The sequence below is a fragment of the Pezoporus flaviventris genome, unplaced genomic scaffold, assembly GCF_033815535.1.
Source record: "Pezoporus flaviventris isolate CSIRO_AGI_PZ_B2104156 unplaced genomic scaffold, CSIRO_AGI_Pfla_v1 ptg000036l, whole genome shotgun sequence".
NCBI classification, from domain to species: domain Eukaryota; kingdom Metazoa; phylum Chordata; class Aves; order Psittaciformes; family Psittacidae; genus Pezoporus; species Pezoporus flaviventris.
Window position 1 is genome coordinate 18,196,220 of NW_026892584.1, and position 17,809 is coordinate 18,214,028.

The window sequence follows — 17,809 nt, forward strand, 5'->3', positions numbered from 1 at the left end:
GTGATGATGAGCCACTTCAGAAGGACAGAGATAGCATGTTGTTTCCTCTGTTTTATGTATTGGCTCACTATTCTGATCCTGGGGTCTTCCCCTCAAGATTTTATTTGCACATGAAATACTAGGAGCATTTCAACTGATTGGCTATGAATAATGATAGCCAAAAAGAAGTGTAGGTTAATTTGTTGTGTGCCAAGGCTTCTCTTGTGGAGGTGACAGTTTGTGACAGGTGTTTGACACCCCAAAAATCCATACACCTCTATTCTTACTAAGTGGTATAAAGCTATACTCTGTGTGTTTAATGTGGATGTGAGGGGTGGGAGCGGTGACAGTGGGAATGCTGAACTAGGAACTAAGGCAGCTCTCAGTTTTATTCTTTTTCTAGAGCTGAGAACAGGCATAAGGGAAAGTAAGAGCAAGAATTGTAGGATTAGCCAATATTTGCCATAAGACTTTAAATGGAGTACTCAGGGCATACTTCCCTTTACAAAACCTACTGCTTTACTATGTATATAACTTAATTGGAAACCAAAACCAAATCAACAAAGGAATGAACTCTTCACAGCCATACCTGTGTTGGAAAAAGGAGACAGCTGTAAGTGGTTGCGCTATACGTGTTTGGTAATAAATCTGTTTATCGAATTTAATTTTAGTGCGCTATTAACTGTTATGTAATACAGTAAGTGTAAAGGGTCCAGGGACTTGGTAGATCAAATAGTGCAGCACTGGCCACAAGAAGCCGAAACTTTTGTTCTTACTCTGCTGTGTTTAGTAAATATAACAGCCCATAATTAGCGTTTGAATTTTTAACACCCTCATATTTTTTTATTGCTCTGAGGTATTAGCTGTAGATGGGAAGAAGGTAATTACAGCTATGGCCTGGCTGAACCAGATCAGTTAGGGAAAAAAAAAAAAAGAGGAAAGAAACCTTTCCAGCTGTAGTTCAAGCTGAATTTCCCAGCACAGACAATTTATTATTGTTCAGTATAAATATTCTGAGCCCTATCCTGCATTCTCTGTTCAACCTAAGATACTGTTGAGATTGCAAACATATCTTTTTTTGTTTGCTTCCTTTTGAGCTATTCAAATCTGAAAAAAATAATGCTTGTAAAATCTGGAGATTTAAAATTTTTTTCTAGCATAGGTTAACATTTTGTAATCTAATTACATTTCTTTTGTACCTGGCTTCACCTGGTGCCACACAATTCTTCCTTTAGCTCAAACTTAATTTGAAGCCTAGTAATTCTCCCATAGAAGTTTATGGCTCTCCTTCTACTGCCTTTTCTGGGAACAGGGCCTCACTCTTTTCTATATTTGTTTGTATGTTCTACATATTTGCAGTTCAGAGGTAACAATATACAGATCATAATTTATAAAATATAATTAAAAATGAATAGAAATATGCACACATCTCTTTTTTTTTTGTAAAAAAAGACTGTTGACAGATTAGAAATCTGATGCCTTAGCTGTAGAAGAAAAATATTAGTCTGAATATTAAACCTTTCAGCCTTCAAATGACGAGATCCTTTTATTTTGTACTTTTGGACATACAGACATTTTAAATTTCTTTAGTATTTCTTCTCAAAGAATGGTCTATGCAAATTCCTGACATCCTGCAGATGAGGTAAAAAAAAAGGGGGGTGGAGTGGGGGTAATATTTCTAGCGCTATAACTAAACCTCTAGGTAAGATTTCACTGAATAATGAGGAAGTAAGTGGGGGCCTGATGCTGCAGTCACCAGGTATACCACATTTGGATGGACTTGGAAGTTTGGAGTACATCAGAAATGCAGGAACAGACGCCAAATGTGTCCTGTTTGTAGTGTGTCAGGTGGCAAACTAAGTAGCAAACTGCAACAATAATAAGTCAAACTTTTTTCTTTAATTACCAAATTTCTTAGTATGTGTCTGAAGACATAGGATATTACTGTAGGCCCTATGCTTTTCTGAAGGGGCAAGGAGCATCATGAACTTTCCAAGACTGTAGAGAATGTTGTGTATTCCTCTTTTTGGTGGGCCAAGGTATTCTATAGTCAAAGTTCATCTACAGCTCAAATTTGAGTGTTTTAATTTTAAATTGAGTTCTCTCAAACTCAACTGATAATGTATTCCGCTATCTATTTGACACTGGTATTCCTCTTTGGTTTGAGTTTTTTTGTCAGTCTAGATGAATTGGAGCCACACAGAATGACATAGAAGGACAATTGCAAAAACAACAAACCCTTGATTTTTCAAGTTTCAGTTCCTTGCTGGCAGGTGGATTACATGTCTGATTTCAGTCTTAATTGGAAAATACAAAGCACACAGCTTTTCAGAATGTGGCCACATTCTAGGAATGTCAAAAATTCCTCCTGACACTTTTCTCAAATGCAAAATTGAGGGATAAGAATTAAAACTTGTGCATATATGTGCATACATACATGAATACCTGACAGATCACAATGCCTTGGTTTTTTTTTAAACTGTGTAATTCTGATACAAAAAAAGTTACCATATTAAATACTCACCTGTAAGAAAATAATCTTGGTAATATCAGGAGTAGTCTTTTTTAGAAAACACATGTAACATGGCTCATTAACTTTCTAAAAGTTTCTTTACATAGCAAGTTTATTATTGCTGCACTCCACAACAGTCTCTAAGATACCATCCTGAGCTATATGCATACAAACAGACACAGATGCACACATAGAAACACATGTGCTTGTATGTGTTTCTATATCCAGCATAGTATATCACCTTTTGATATATGGACATACTTAGATACAGACTTTTGTGGTATCAGTCATGTCAGTCATTCCACTGTGTTTACAGGTGTTACTTGTAAGAGCAAAGTGAGCACGATTTGGCTGGGGGAGAAATGCCATCTGTGTCAGTACCTTGGTTCAGTTTTGTGTTTGAAAAATTAATTTACCAGAGAAACCTCTAGACATTTGAGTCCAACCATCTTCCCAAAGAATAAGCTCTATCGTCATTGTAGTTTCTTTTATGAAAGTAAGTTGTGTTTTATTTGTTCCTGCAAGATCAATGGTTTTGTCCATTTCATCTGATCAAATGTGAGGGCCTGATCCTGTCACAGCTGTATACTTCAAACTTCAGTTAATGCTTGTGATCCAAATCCAGCTTCACTTACTTACATGGGTATCAGCTGGCCTGATTGATTTTACTCTCCAGTTATAAATAAGAAGCAAATTCCTTCTGGTTAATTGAGTCTTTAATATCACTATAAAGAGACCAGAGTCAGCTCTAGCTGGAGTATATACACTCACAAAAAACTAGGCAGACTTTGCTCAGTGGAAATTCTGGGCATAGAAAGTAAAAATTGCAATTTAACAGAAGGTTATCCTATATCAAATTTTTCTGTTACAACATCTCTGTTCCAGAAATCCCGTGTCAGTTAAAATCTCTCATAGTTTCCACCAGGTTCACCACATCAACAAAAACGTAATGCGTCAGCTTTGCTTTATATACCAGGAGACTCTTGTCCTTTCTGTTGCCCCTTTCTAGATTTAGCAAAATTCTATGGTGGTGCTAAATCAATTTTATTTTTTTTTTTAAACTTTCAAGGGAAAAAGCACTGGCAAAATTGTGTTTTCTAGAGAAGGTTGTGTGTGTAAATGAGAAACAGTGGATAGCAGCAGAGTGATCTCCTGTGGCCCTGCTAGTACAAGCTTTCCCCATATTGTCTCCTGCTTTTATATTAATTACAACTTGCATTATCAGCTGTGAGTCTGTAGCCCAGCAAATAGAAAATACTGCCCCTGGAGACCTAGCTTCTTGTATCTATTTTCCATCTCCTTCTATTGTGCTCTACTCAGTATTCACTGCTTTTCTCCTGGTAACACTGCTCTTTAACACAATTAGGTAAGAGCAAGAGCAGCACCATATTTGAATCCCAATTATTAAAACTACTGGGAATAGATACATGTGTGCTGTTTACCTTCTGTGGTATTTGGCATTAGTTTAGGTCATATGTGTGTGAAAATTTTATAGTATGCACACGTACACAAACCAGGCAATTGCATTTTGGCAGACATCATCCACACTTGTCAATGTGTTTCTGCAAAGTATATTACTAAACTTGCAAGAAGATATGAGAAGCCCTGCTAACATTTCGGGTTTCTGTTTGTTTTGTCTTTTTTTGTTTGGTTTGTGGGTGTTTTTTGTTGGGGGGGTGGGGTGGGGTGGGTTTGGTTTTATACAGTGTGATAGCTTAATACAAATTTCATTGAAATTAATAGAAAAAATGCAGTAAATGTCAGCAGATCTGTTTAGGTACCTAACCTATACTGATATAGTATTTCCAGTGAAGTACACTTTAGATGTGTCATTTTGTTCCATTTTTTTGTGTGAAGGCATACATAAAATAACTACTTATGATTAGGCATTTGACCAAGAAATTTTCTTGAGAGATGCAAAGTTGGAAGCAGTTTGGGGGAGGAAAAGAGAAGTTCACTGACACATACAATGATCGTAGTCCAAAGCAAAAGAATGCTGCCTTTTTATGAGGCTGTAAACTCCACCCCTAGAGTTATTTGTCATTTTTTATATTAAAGTCTAGCTATTTCCCTCCCTTTCAAATTTCTTCAACATTCTACTGTCACATCTTATAAGTATCCCATCTTATTATTTCTGTCCTTCAGCAAAATTCTGCCAGATTGCTTCCTCAAGAAAGCTGTGTCACAAGAAATTCCCAATCAATACAGTCTGTCTTTCTAAAATAAGATCTACAAACTGGGGTCAAGAACAACCTCAGCCTGGTAGAGGCATCAAGTGTTTTCAGCTGCAGGAGTCTTACTCAGTGAGCCTCTCCAACTTGTTAGGGTTTTGAAACATTGAGGCCAGTCTAGCTTTTGAAATACAGTATGATAGGTTTTGGATGACATTTGCCTTAAAACATATCTGAGGTGTTACCAGTTAATTATTGTAATTTTCATATGTGTGATAAGGAGGTCCAACAGCAGCCAGCTTAAGAGAGCCTGCAGTGCATAAAATTAACATAACTCACTGTGCTCCCTGAAAAGTTTACCCTAGATGAACACGTTACAATTATTACATTTTCTAAAAGAAGGTTCCAGCCTGATGTTGGAGGGCTAAACTCATGCTATGCTATTGTTTCTTTCTTTTTTTCATGTATTTCTTCTTGCTTTTTATCTGATTACCATCCGGCAAACAGCTGACGCTAAGAGGCTGCAGAGGGCTGAAGAGCTCCTGTCTGCTGTTTGCCTTCAGCTTGAAGCTATTTGAGTGGCTTCCTAACTCACAGATAAAAAGAGAAAGCTCATAAGCGATAGCTGTGTTTTAATCCAGGCTGTAAAGAAACTTGCTCAGTTTTTACATTTTATTTCCATCTGAACTCTTTGGTAACCTTATTTTCAACTTTTTCTTTTTAGTAACGTCTGGGTTGCTTGAACTTTCAAGAGTTCTTATCTTTCTTTTTGTGTTTGTTTCCACCTGACTTTATAAAATGTTCTTGTTTTGGGTGGTTTTTTTTTTAAATGAAACAGGGGGATTGCAATATTAATAGTGATTTCTGAGATCTAAAAATACTGCAACCTCAGTGAATATAAAATACTAATTTTTGGTTTGTGTTTTGTTTTTTTTTCCTTTTGTGGTTCCGTGTGAGGAAAAGTAAATCAGTCCTCTAGGTTTTGGAAGGGGGTGGGGGTTTTGTGCCATAAGTGCTGTTGTGCTGTATGTTGCGCTGACAGGTTAGGCTAATTTTAAATCCTGGACTGTCTTCTGATTTTACTCATATCTCCTTCCCATGGAATCATGTACTTGGGTGCACGTGTGTGTCTGTGTAAGGTGAAGGGGATTTGGATCCTTCTTACTTTTTTGTCACCTAGGGCTTTGCTGGGAGCCTTTTGAAGTTGTGAGCTCTTCCCTTTGTCTCTGCTGCGCTCTGGGTCAGGACCGTTAGATTTATGTTACTGGGTATTGTAGCAAGCCGTTATTTGGCAGTTCTATTTTGCATTGCTATAGAGCATGTGGTACTAATCAGTGGTAGGAGATTACTTTGAGATGTTTCAATATATATTTTGGGACCTGATTCCAATCACACTTACACTGAATTTTACAATGGGCAAATCGGTTGATTTTGTTGAACTTATTCCTACTACACGTCAGGGTAGATGAGGTCAGAATCAGCCGTGCTCAAAGAACTTACTCAAGCCTGTAGCTTGCTGCTTCCAGGATTTCCACGTGCTTTAATAGTCTGGTGTTATTTCACAATGAAGATTTAAGACATACTCAAACCTCAGAAGCAATTTTGTTTTGGTTTTGGGTTTTTCAGTTGTTTTGGATTATTTTGTTTTTGGTTTTTTTGGGGGGAGGATTTTTTGTTTGCTTTGTGTTGAATTATTATAATGCACTTGATTTAACTTGCCACATACAGGTGACAAGTAATGCAGGTCCAGCCCCTAGTCTGATCTGTTTCATGTGTTCTTGCTCTCTTTTTCTGCCAGAGGAAATTCCATCTCTTGCCTGCCTTCATGTGGTGCTGATAAAGCTCTTCCTGTACAGTAAAATTCCTGTTTTCCTTTAAGCAACAGCAGGGTATTGGGAATGATCAGGAAAGGGGAGGAGGACAGGAGGAGAATACACTCAACAAAGTAGCACTAAACTGTAACATTCAGTTTTCCTCACTTAGTCATTTAAATAGCAGCTCCTCTCCCCGGGAAAGCCAGTACCTAATAAATTAGAAAGCATGCATGAATTATGTGACTAAAGTACAGTAGTTGAGGCCTTACTTAAGCCAAGTTTTGCAAACTTCATATGTCTGTCTTTTGCATTCCCTTTTGTCATGTTTTATGCATAGTAATGTAGAAAGAATACATAAAAATCACTATACATGTTATTTTATATAATCACCTGGTGGTTATTCTTGACATACTTGTAAGTGAACTGTTAGAGTGATACACCTAGAAAGTCTTTTGAAATGTGTCATATCAAGGTGCTAGTGGGGGGGTGAGGAAGTATCTTCCCTGGTATGTAACATCTTTCAGAGAAAGCTTGCTTTTTTCCTCACAACTTTGCATTTGTTTGAAAATTTCCAGCATTCAAATGGGTGAGAGAGAGGGTAGGGTGTGAGGACATGCCCCTCTCCCATACACATTCTCCTCTGCTTCTTGAAACAGTTTTTCTCCTCTTCCTCTCCCCTCCCATCTCTAGTCAGTATGCAAAAACAAAGTGAGGAGAGATAGTTTGCATACCAACTATCCTGATTTTAATGTGAACACCTAGTGTCATAAATGTGCAGGTTGATGCTCATCACCCTTCTGTATAGGTCATTAACATTAACAAACTTTTTTTTTTCTTACTCTATTGAAATATTCTTCTGCAGAACTATTTAAAAATTAAATCCAGACCAGTATTTGGAAAATTTAAAAAAGAAAAATATCTGTCATTTATTTCACCAACTAAACCTTTGTACCTTCTCTGCTTATCTTTGCTCAAAAATTATTACACTGTGCAAACAGTATTGGTGTTTGACACATTTCACAAATGCTAATGTGTATGCTTTTCCCCCCTCCTCCCCTTTTCTCCTGGTTTTCTTTCTGTTCTTCATTTGCTTCATTGGAATGGGAACTGTCGAAAAAATTCCTTGGCACTCTGACACCAGAATCCTTCATCTTGGAGAGACCACGATGATGCAACCTCAACGCACTCGGCAGGCACACCGGGGCCCTCCAGCGGGGGCCACGCTTCCCAGAGTGGAGACAACAGCAGCGAGCAAGGTAAAAGGTCAAACTTTTTTCCCTCCACAAAGTAGGCATGACTAAAATAACTCCAGCTTTTTTTATTATATCAGTACATCTGCCTTAGAGTAAACATGGAGTGGCAGACTTGCAGTATAATCAGCTGTAACTTAGGGAGACGGTATTTCCTTTTCCTAACCTACTTAGCTGCATTTTACTATTATTTCAGAGTGAAATATCTAATCTTCAAACAAGCTTTGTAATAACAATTGATTAGTTCTGCCAATTCCTTTACAAATTTGGTTATCTACAGTTTATTTTTGTGTGGTGTAAGTAAATATAATGACAGACATGCTTTCCAGCTGTGATGCAGTTGTTTGAGCTGGGTTATAGATGGAGAATTCAACCTGTGGTGTTCACTGGGGAAGTGACTCCTATATAAGATTTTGAAGCTGCTAAATTGTCTAAAGTAGAATCAAAGCCTGAACTGGACAGAAAAATGTTTATTGCAATGTTTGCTTGTACAAATTTGCTTCTGCTTCTGAAAATCTGGATTCAGAATGGTAAAGAGAGAGGTACCTGAACTGTAAAACCTCTGCTGCATCTATACAGTGAAGCCTTCTTATGGGTTTGGGAGGTTTGATTATTATTTCAGAGTTTTTTGTTTTATTTCCTACTGAATTGCACCTTGTGTGTGGTCATTTGCATCCATCCTGAGTGAGTGTCAAAGTCTGTCATTCTGATATGATAGTGTGTTACACTTGCTTGTTAGAAGTGACTCCAGAAAGTATAAGAATCAAGCCTCAAGTGCTAAAAGTTGGGAAAGATGGTCTACTGTCGCTCTTGGATCAAATTGGAATTGATTTTTTTAAGACCAAAGTTTAAGGTGAGCTCTGTTCTTGGGTTTGGTTTTTTTTGTAAACATGTAAGTCTTAACTAGCAAGACGTTACCTTTACAAGGTCTTATGATATGCTTCCTCCACCTTGTCCATCTGCAACATTTTGCCACTCTGTTTCCCCCACTTGGGGGTTATGCGTGCCAAACAGATCCAGCTGAGAGGTTTGCTATCCTACTGGCTGTGTGGGATTCCAAAACTGGAGAGAGCAGCAGCCTGCGGGGTGAGAGCTGTGCTGACTAGCCTTGCACTGCAGGCTGCTTCCCACCACAGTATTTGCCACGCTTAGGCAGCAGAGCAGATATGTGATTTCACGTCTCTCACGTGGCCCACTGTTTGGCACAGAGCTCCATCCCCTTGTCTGTCTCACGATCTGGTGTCATACCCCTTGTGATTCTAGGAACTTGCAAAGTTTGTTTCTGGTAGAGTGGTTTGGGTTTGTCTCCTATTTGTATGAATTGTTTATACATTTGTTAAACTTATTGCTGATAAAATGCAACCATGGCACAAGGTGTGATCCAGCTCCAATATGAATCACATGGAATTTTTTTCTGTGTGATTGGATTAGAGCTGTACCAAGCCCAGTGTGAACCATTACGGTTTCATCAGCTAATAAAGGGAGAGCTTGACGGCTAAGCAGTGAATAGGTGTTATGTCTGTTAGCTGGCCATACATTATATATTGTGGCTAAGATGCTTCGTGTAGCAGATGATCATTTGCATACTCAAAAACGATTCCTTTTAGTTGTCTTCCACAGTGTTTTCATTCCATGCTTAGGGAAGAAATTTCTCACACCTGTATCTCCACTCTGCACCAGCAACACTTCAGAAATGAGAAGAGTTTCTTCATTGAGCCATGCTTGCTCTAAATAAATACCTTGTATTGACATCCAGAGATCTTGCACTTCACTAGTCTCTGATTTCCTGTAACGTAACTCGGGGTGCTTGAGAAGTATTGCTAAGCATAAGAAAAAATAGCTGATGACACCTGTGCCAACTTCCCATTAGAGACTGAGGTTTCTGGTAATATGTACAATTTAAACCTGTTACACTCATTTCTGCAGAAGGAGAACAACTGCTGAAGAGCCAGAAATCAGTCACTAGTGCTGCACAGTCTAGCAGGTTAAAACATCGCTAGTATGCTTCCTTTTGTGCTCAGCTGGGCCTTTTAAAGGAAAGCAGTCGTCCAGGGGCAAATCAGCATTCCACTCAGCCGCTGTCAGCTGAAAGATGTATGATCCTACAGCAGCGGCAAAATTCCCACTGGAGACAGCTTTGGATTGCTCTCCCCCTTCAGCCTTGGGAGAGACTAAAGAGAGGGAGTCCTGTATTGAGTTTTCCTCGTTTCCTTGAGAGGGAGCAGGATTTACTTCATAACTTGTGAACTAGCAGCGAGTCAGTCCCAGGCAATACCAAGATGGGTGGATGCCCTCTGGAGCTATTCAGGTGCAGTTACTTTTTGGGGTTAACTTGGTTTCACAAATGAAGGTTTCATTCAAGACCTTCCACAAATGCTGCTTCCCATATAACACTTGCCCCAAAGGATTTCTTGGGAATGGGAGCTCGTTAGAGAATATTGAGTTACATTAGCAACTTATGGTCTCCTTCACTGATGCCTGGTGGCAGCAGAGATTGATTCAAGCTACAGTCAGTCTCTTCTGGCTCTTGAGAACACTCTTTCCAGGGGTCTCTGCTTTCCTTAAGTCTATGATGTATGGCTTGTGATTATATTATTTTGGGTGGGGAGGTGTGGTGGTAGAAAGCAGTTGGGTGAGTGATGACATAATTTTTGTGGGCTTTCTCTGTGTGAGGTCTATCTATTTATTACACAGGAGAATCCACCCATAATTCTTAAAGGTATAGGCATTTTGTCTGTTTATGGAGGACAGTTTCTCCACAACAGTGAGTGACTGCCCTTTGGCATCAAAAGGGTTAATCTAGTTGGTGTCTGATATTATTAGAAACATGCTGGCATTTAAAGAGTTAAAAAAGGAGCCTTCAGGCAGTAAATGTTGAAAGATTATCCTAATTTTATTAGTGATGAGTGTCTATGTTGTTCTTAACACGTCACCTCACTTGTTCAACAGAGAACTAAGCTATACAACCTATTGATCATCTAGCAAACCAAAGTACTAGAGACCTGTAATCTACCAGGCATTTATTGACTTATTCCAGTTTAGCTCCGCAAATGCAGATCAACGCTGTGCAATACCATTTTAAAGATTAGTAAGTGTGTAGTGTGCCTGATAACTTTCCCCCTGCCATGGGAAGAGTTGAATATATCCAATAATAAAAATAAAACACTCTAAACATCTTGCAAAGGGGAAAAAGAAGAAGCTGATTTAATGGTCTAATGAGGCCATCTTCCAGAGACTTGTTTTGTGTAGGGCTTGCTTTGACCTTTCACTTTGCTCAGGAGCCCAACGCTTCATTTTTCACATTCTTGCAATTACGTTAACGCTTCAAGCATTTCTGACTCCAAGTCAGCTAGCAACACCAGGCATAACTCAACACTGTGAGTTTTTCTCCTCTCTGTAGATTCATTAACAGGTCACCGAGGTCCCAACTGAAATTTAAAACTGACTGGTTCTGTTGGGTTAGCTGAGTTATAGCAAGGGAGATGGCAGGAAAGGGGCTAAGAGAAAGGGAGGGGAAAGAGAAGACCCTGGGGTTTTTGCCAGGGAATACATGTGTAAAAACCCTAAGTGGAAGATTAAAAGGTGTGTGTAGCTTTATCATCCACCCTTTTCTTTGGAGCAGGGAAAAACACATCTGAAAGTCTTCTGAGGTATTGTGTTTTCCTTATTCTTTGTGAAACAAAGTGAAAACAGCCACTGCCTTTACATGCAAGGCTAAATGACATCTAGAATTCTTCATGAGTTTGTACCCCAGTGATAGATATGATGCTCCCAGACTTTAATTCCTATTTAATCTCTTTATGGGATATTTCAAATAATATGTCAGTTTATGCATGAAAAGTGGGAAATAAATCTTTTTAAGGTTTAAAAACATGTGGTCTACAGGAAAGCACTAGGGAATAGTTTCAGTTTTATATTTTATGATACTGGGATTGTATACCTGATTTGTCATATTCTTAGTTCAGTCACTCAAAGGGCCTGATTCAGCCAAGCCAGATGAAAGCTGTGTTCTTTCAGGACCTTTCAGGAAGTTCAGCATCTTTTTAGGATTAGGCCTGGGGTGATAAACTTGACCATAAGTGAGAAGCCAGAAACAAGAAACTTCTTCTAAGTTATGCAGCAGTAAAAATAGAAATGGGCATCACATCCACTTTGCTTTACCCATGTGAGTAGTTTATTGTTGTATGGGTTTTTTTGATTTGGTGTGGGTTGTTTTTTTTTTTTGTGTGTTTTTTTTTTAATGGAACTACTTGTGCTGAATGAAGATCTGCCCCTTTATATGTAATATAGGCTACTCTCTAGAGCAATATTTTAAAGTAGTTTTGAAACACTTTTCTGACAGCTTGATGTTTGGCCCACAGATTTGGCCACAATAGTTTTCTGTGGCAAAGACTTATCATCTGGTCTGGGGCAAAGTCCACTAAGATATTAGCTGCAATTATGTGTTCATCCCAGGTTATGTCTCTGGATTAATGCGTGTTGGAAAAATTAGGTAGTATACTTCTCCATTATATACCGTCTTGTAATAATTATAGTATACAAATCAAATCTGTTTACAAAACTAGCTGATAATGCCCAAAGGCCTGTCCTGGTATAGAAACTCTACTGAAAACTCTGTAAAGCTTTGAACCAAACTCCAATAGGTAGGAAAAGGAGAAGGATAAGTTCTTGTTAACAAAATAACACACTCATGCAAAGTCTCTGAAAACTTAATATCCAAAAGCTAATGCTACAACTTCTTTTTCCTAGTTCTGTATGTATATGTAAGCCTGCTGAAGCTAGTATACATATTTATCATAAGAATTCAGAATATATTTTTATTTCTTTGTATTTTTACCTACAAAGCTATAGGGTATGGTTTTATTGGAAAAGAGCCACTTTTTGCAAGAGAGGAAATTCCTAATAGAAGTGCTCAAATATCCAGACTGTGAAAAATCAAACTTGCTAATAAATAATGCTTCACTGGAGAGGCATTATGTCAGAAGGCACAGCTCTCATAAAGGTGAACTGTATAAAGTATGAAAAACTCTTAAAGAACAATGACTTTTTTCAGCTGAGGAAGATGCAGGAAGAGAGTAGCCTTTATTAATTCATCTTTTCCTTTCAAGTTTGAGGGGCCCGTCCTTGTGTTGATATGTATGAGTAATTCCCATTAATGGTGATGGGAGTTATGCATGTGCACTGACAGAAGAATAGACCCCTTAGTGTTCAAAGCACATGAAATTTACATTTTTTTCCATTGCTGTAATTGAGATGTTGACAAATTGGAGAGTATTGATTAGCCTTTGTTTTAAGTATTTCTTGCCAAGTTTGCTTTATTTTTTCATGGTTTGAACAATGGTGTGGGTTCAGCAGCAATGAATAATAAGGATAGACTAAAGATAACTTTGTATTTCAATATTTTGATGTGCCAATATAAAATAAATTCTTAGGCAAATGGAATATGTTGTTTTAATCATTAGCTATGCATGAAAGAAAAATTGATGTTGACATCTTAGCTGTAAAATCGTTGTAATGGGGCCTTCCTTACAATTCATTTTTGTAAAATTCATTTTGTACATTTTGCAGCAATTGAACAATCCCTGCACTGTGAATAGGCAGAATTCCCAGAAATACTGAGACAGTTGGCCCAGTAACTGCTGAGCTCACACTGCACACCACATGCACATTAACCATAATGATGCCAGAACCAGCTTAGCTAAATATAGTCACATTTTAGTATCCTCACATCCTGTCTTTTCTTCCTATTACATGAACAAATACATCTTTTTGCAGTTTCTATTTGACTGTTGGGGTCGCTGAACATTTATGTCCCTATTCTCTATTCCATAAATAGTATTGAAATGTCATAGTGAATCTTTGCTTCACTATACAGTTTTGCTAATAATCTGGCTGGTGGCAATTGCAGATTGCTCACATTTTGTTAAACTAAAGCTTAGAATGGGGAAGGTGGTGGTTTAACATATACTTGTATTTAAGGTTCTTACCTCACTCTTAGCTTTTAATCCATTTAGGGTTTTTATATCTAGGTATAAATAAAAATTTATATATGCATTAGAAATCTTTTAGTTCCATATTTGTGATATATTGTGCTGGGGTTTCAAATTCAGCACAGGAAAACTCTGTCAGTGGAATGTTTTCATAGTAGCAGTAATCTCTTTAAAATAACCCTAAATACAATATGACAGATGCCATCTGGAATAATCTTTTGCTAGTTGCTTTCAAGTTTTATTTTTTCCTACAGCTAAGTTCATCCACAACTGGTCACTTACTGTTACAGTAAACATAGCAAACTCTTTCCTCCTTTTGGTAGGTGAACGTTCAGAGAAAATAACTAAACAATTTTACTTAAGAGATAGTTGCTGTTGAGAGGTTTGCTTCTGACTTCATGTTTCTGGGTGGTTTTAAATATCTGTATGTGTATACATGTGTGTGTATACACGTATATTTATGTATTTGTATTTCAAAATGAAAAAAGTAGAATTCCCCCTTAGGCTGTTCTTCCCATCTTGGATCCTATTCAGCCTAACCCAATTTGCCTCCAAACGTTAGATAACATTCCATTTGCTAAATTATAATTGTATGTTTGTTACAATATTAAAGGTTTCATAACACAACACATTCAAACATACAGTAGCTAGTGCTTAAATGTCTTCCTGTGTTGTTACAGACTGAGTAATTTCTTCCTATATATGCCAAGTTATTTGAAAGATCTAGTGCTGGAATCTCTGGATTTATTTTTTTTATTTTTTTCAACTTAGTCATGTAAAGAGATGTCTCCTGATGCCTGTTAGAGTTTAATTTAGAGTAGTAATTAAACTTGAATACTGCCTCATAAACAAAAGATAAACAATAAACCAGCCACATTCCCTGCTGTTTCATAGCTTTCTTTCCCAGATGTTTTAGCCTGATAATTTTTACATAGTGAACTACCTAGCATGGAGTGCTATGGACAGAGATCAAAGCCTGGTTCTTTATAGTGGGTTTTAAAACTTTTAGTTAATGGAATACTACAGAATTTTCCTTTGTATAGCTGATAAAATTGTCAGATACTGAAGGACACACATTAATTGACTTTTTAATTCTCTCCCTCTTGTTTAACAAGATGGTACTAATCTAAAAAAAGCCACAAGCTTTATTTTAACTGTTGTTGACCAAGACATGTTGTTATTCCTTAATATTAGGGTGCCCGGACAGCGCATTAGAATCCTCTGTGTCAGCTTTAAAAAATAAAAATGCCCTTGAAGAAGCTGCTCTCTCCGTGCAACTATGGAAATGTTCACAGTGGAAGGCCTTTAATTTTTCAAACTGCTCCTCAGGCTGCCGGAGCTTGTGTGTCCATCTCTGGACTGCTTCTCTGTCAGCCATGATCTTTCTAATTGCCAGGTACTAGTAGGCCATTCAGCTGCAGAAGCCATGTTATTTTCACTGGGTGGGGTAATTACTGAAAGCTGAGAATAGCTGCACTGAAGACACAGGGATACTTTCATGATCCCATTAGCATAAGAGAGGGTAAATTATTCATGCCAAGTGAGGATTCTATGGGGAAAAGTATAGTTAATGCACATAGTTTTTAAATGTATCCCTTTCTGCTCCGAGACTAAATTCTGGTTGGATTCAGTTCTCAGACATTTACGGGAAAGCTCTAGTGGCATGTTAGACGCAGTTCATCTCTCTCTGTTTGCAGCGCTCTCAACAGAGATCATCTGGCAAAGATCCAAAAGGTGATTAAACAAAATGATCAGCTCTTGTTGCTGTGTTACATGTCCAATACTCTGGATTAAAAAACATGACCCACAACATTCAGCTAACATCCTTTTTTTTTTTTTCTTCCTCTCCCCTTCCCCTGTAAGAATTCAGATGGTCCACAAATGTCTATGCCATCTTTGTGTCCTTATGGCCCATAATCATGAACAGGTTGTGCAAATGACTCTTTCTGTAACACGGTCTGTTCCAGCAGCATAGAAACATTTCATATTAATTGGGTCAGTCTAATGTTCATAATGACATGGGAAAAATTACCCAAATGCATTCGTATAGTAAACATTTCAAATGTGCCTTTCTTCTATTAGAAAGTGAAATTTGACATCAGGCTCATGTGCCTGATTTATTTTTTAAGATGGAAGAAAATCAAAGCTTGACACTTAATCTGCTGAAAATAGTTTAAAGTCCCTTCCAACAAAAAAAAAAAGGGGGGGGGGGGCAGGCCGATATGAGCTGTGGTTTAACACCACAATCAGGGATGAATTTACAGTGCTTTTCAGAAGAGTACTCCCTTATCATAAACAAGCTGATAATCACACTGAATCTAACTCCCAATTAGCTGTTTCTTTCCTCACAGAGAGCAGTGTACATGTCCTCCTTAAGCCGTGATATGTTGCTGTTGAGTCAGACAGAACATTTGTACAACTTATGTCATATTCGGAATTTAAGGATTAACACTATATGCTTACCAGAAAACCCAGCTAATCAGCAAGGTAATTTTTCAAACCAATCACTTCAGTGCCTGAGTTAAGGTAAAAATGCCAAGACTGTGAATAGGGGACATATGTATCTTATCTTTTTGGGGTTGCACCAAATGCCAAGTACTAGTGTAAATTCAACAGAAACCAGATATTGTTGGAAAGTAATTAAAGAAATATTGAGAGTAAACCTACCATATGAGTGAAATATTTGTAGGCCCACTTTGTTGCATGCGAACAATTCGTATGGAATTGAACAGTGTTTCTTTCTCTTTTACTTCTTGAGTTGTACTTTGTTAAACATGACAGAGGAAACACTTCTGTGTATTCAGCCATAGTGTTGGAGGGATCTTCTTCAAGCTGAAGATGTTTGCAGTCCAAAATCAGTAGGTTTACTTAAAGGAGAAATCTATTAATTTTAAGAGAATTTAAAAAAAAAGAAGAGAAAATATAAAGCCTCCAAACCTGGGCCAAGAAAAATAAAACTCCACTTTTGAAAGTTTAAAAGATCCAGTGATGCTGTCAGCTCTCTTTACTGTGCAAGGTTGTTGTGGTTTAACCCCAGCCAGCAACTAAGCCACACACAGCCGCTTGCTCCCTCCCCCCTGGCAGTATGGGAGAGAGACTCAGAAGAGTAAAAGTAAGAAAACTCATTGGTTGAGATAAAGACAGTTTAATGGATAAAGTGAAAGCTGTGCATGCAAGCAAAACAAGGAATTAATTCACTGCTTTCTATCAGCAGGTAGGTGTTCAGCCATCTCCAGGAAATGAGGGCTCCATCGCATGTCACAGTTACTTTGGAAGACAAGCACTGTAACTCTGAATGTCCCACTTCTTCCTTCTTCCCCCAGATTTATAAACTGACCATGGTGCCATATAGTACGGAATTCCCCTTGGGTCAGTTGGGGTCAGCTGTCCCAGCTGCGTCCCCTCCCAACCTCTTGTGCACCCCCAGCCTACTTGCTGGTGGGGTAGAGTGAGGAGCAGAAAAGGCCTTGACCTTGTGTAAGCACTGCTCAGCAGTAATGAAAACATCCCTGTACTATTAACGCTGTTTTCAGAAAAAATCCTGAACATAGCCCCATACTAGCTACCAGAAAGAAAATTAACTCTATCCAAGCCAAAGGCAGCACAAAGGTAAATGCAGTAGGTAAAAGACAGGAAGAACACTTCCAGAATGCTTAGGGAGAGGAGGCCAGGCCAGGCAAGGCAAGGCACGGCACCCCTAGTGTCAGGGCAGCCTGGTAGATGAAAGGGTCCCACATAGCCTTGGGGGCTAAAGGCTATTACAGGGCAACTGATGCTCTGTTATCATGCTGATTTTCAATTGATTTTTGCCAGTACAGTACTTGTTGAAGGCATCAAACACTGTATTATGGCACTACACAGTGTAACCTGTGGGCCTTTTGTCTTTCTGTTTTGTCTTTCTGTTTTGTCTTTGCCAAGGAGTACTAACCACTCCATGATTACTCCAGCTTCTGAGCAGCTTTTATATCTGGGGAAATAGGTGAAGGAAATTTGACAGCTATCTTTAGTTGTCTCTTAATGTGATTTGACACATTTGTTTGTAGTTCTGATTTGTCAAACAAGTCTGGTTTTGACTTGGTGTAAAACTTTGCTT

General features: G+C 38.2%; 1 protein-coding gene across 12 annotated transcripts in view; it reads left to right on the forward strand.

The window, feature by feature from the left end:
- Positions 1-17,809, forward strand: part of MEIS2 (Meis homeobox 2) — a 175,460-nt gene that overhangs the window by 8,880 nt on the left and 148,771 nt on the right. For all 12 annotated transcript variants that reach the window (XM_061463407.1, XM_061463405.1, XM_061463412.1 and 9 more), the window contains exon 7: positions 7,618-7,732. In XM_061463407.1, the coding sequence (XP_061319391.1) occupies positions 7,618-7,732 (115 nt within the window). The remainder of the gene's footprint in view (positions 1-7,617; positions 7,733-17,809) is intronic.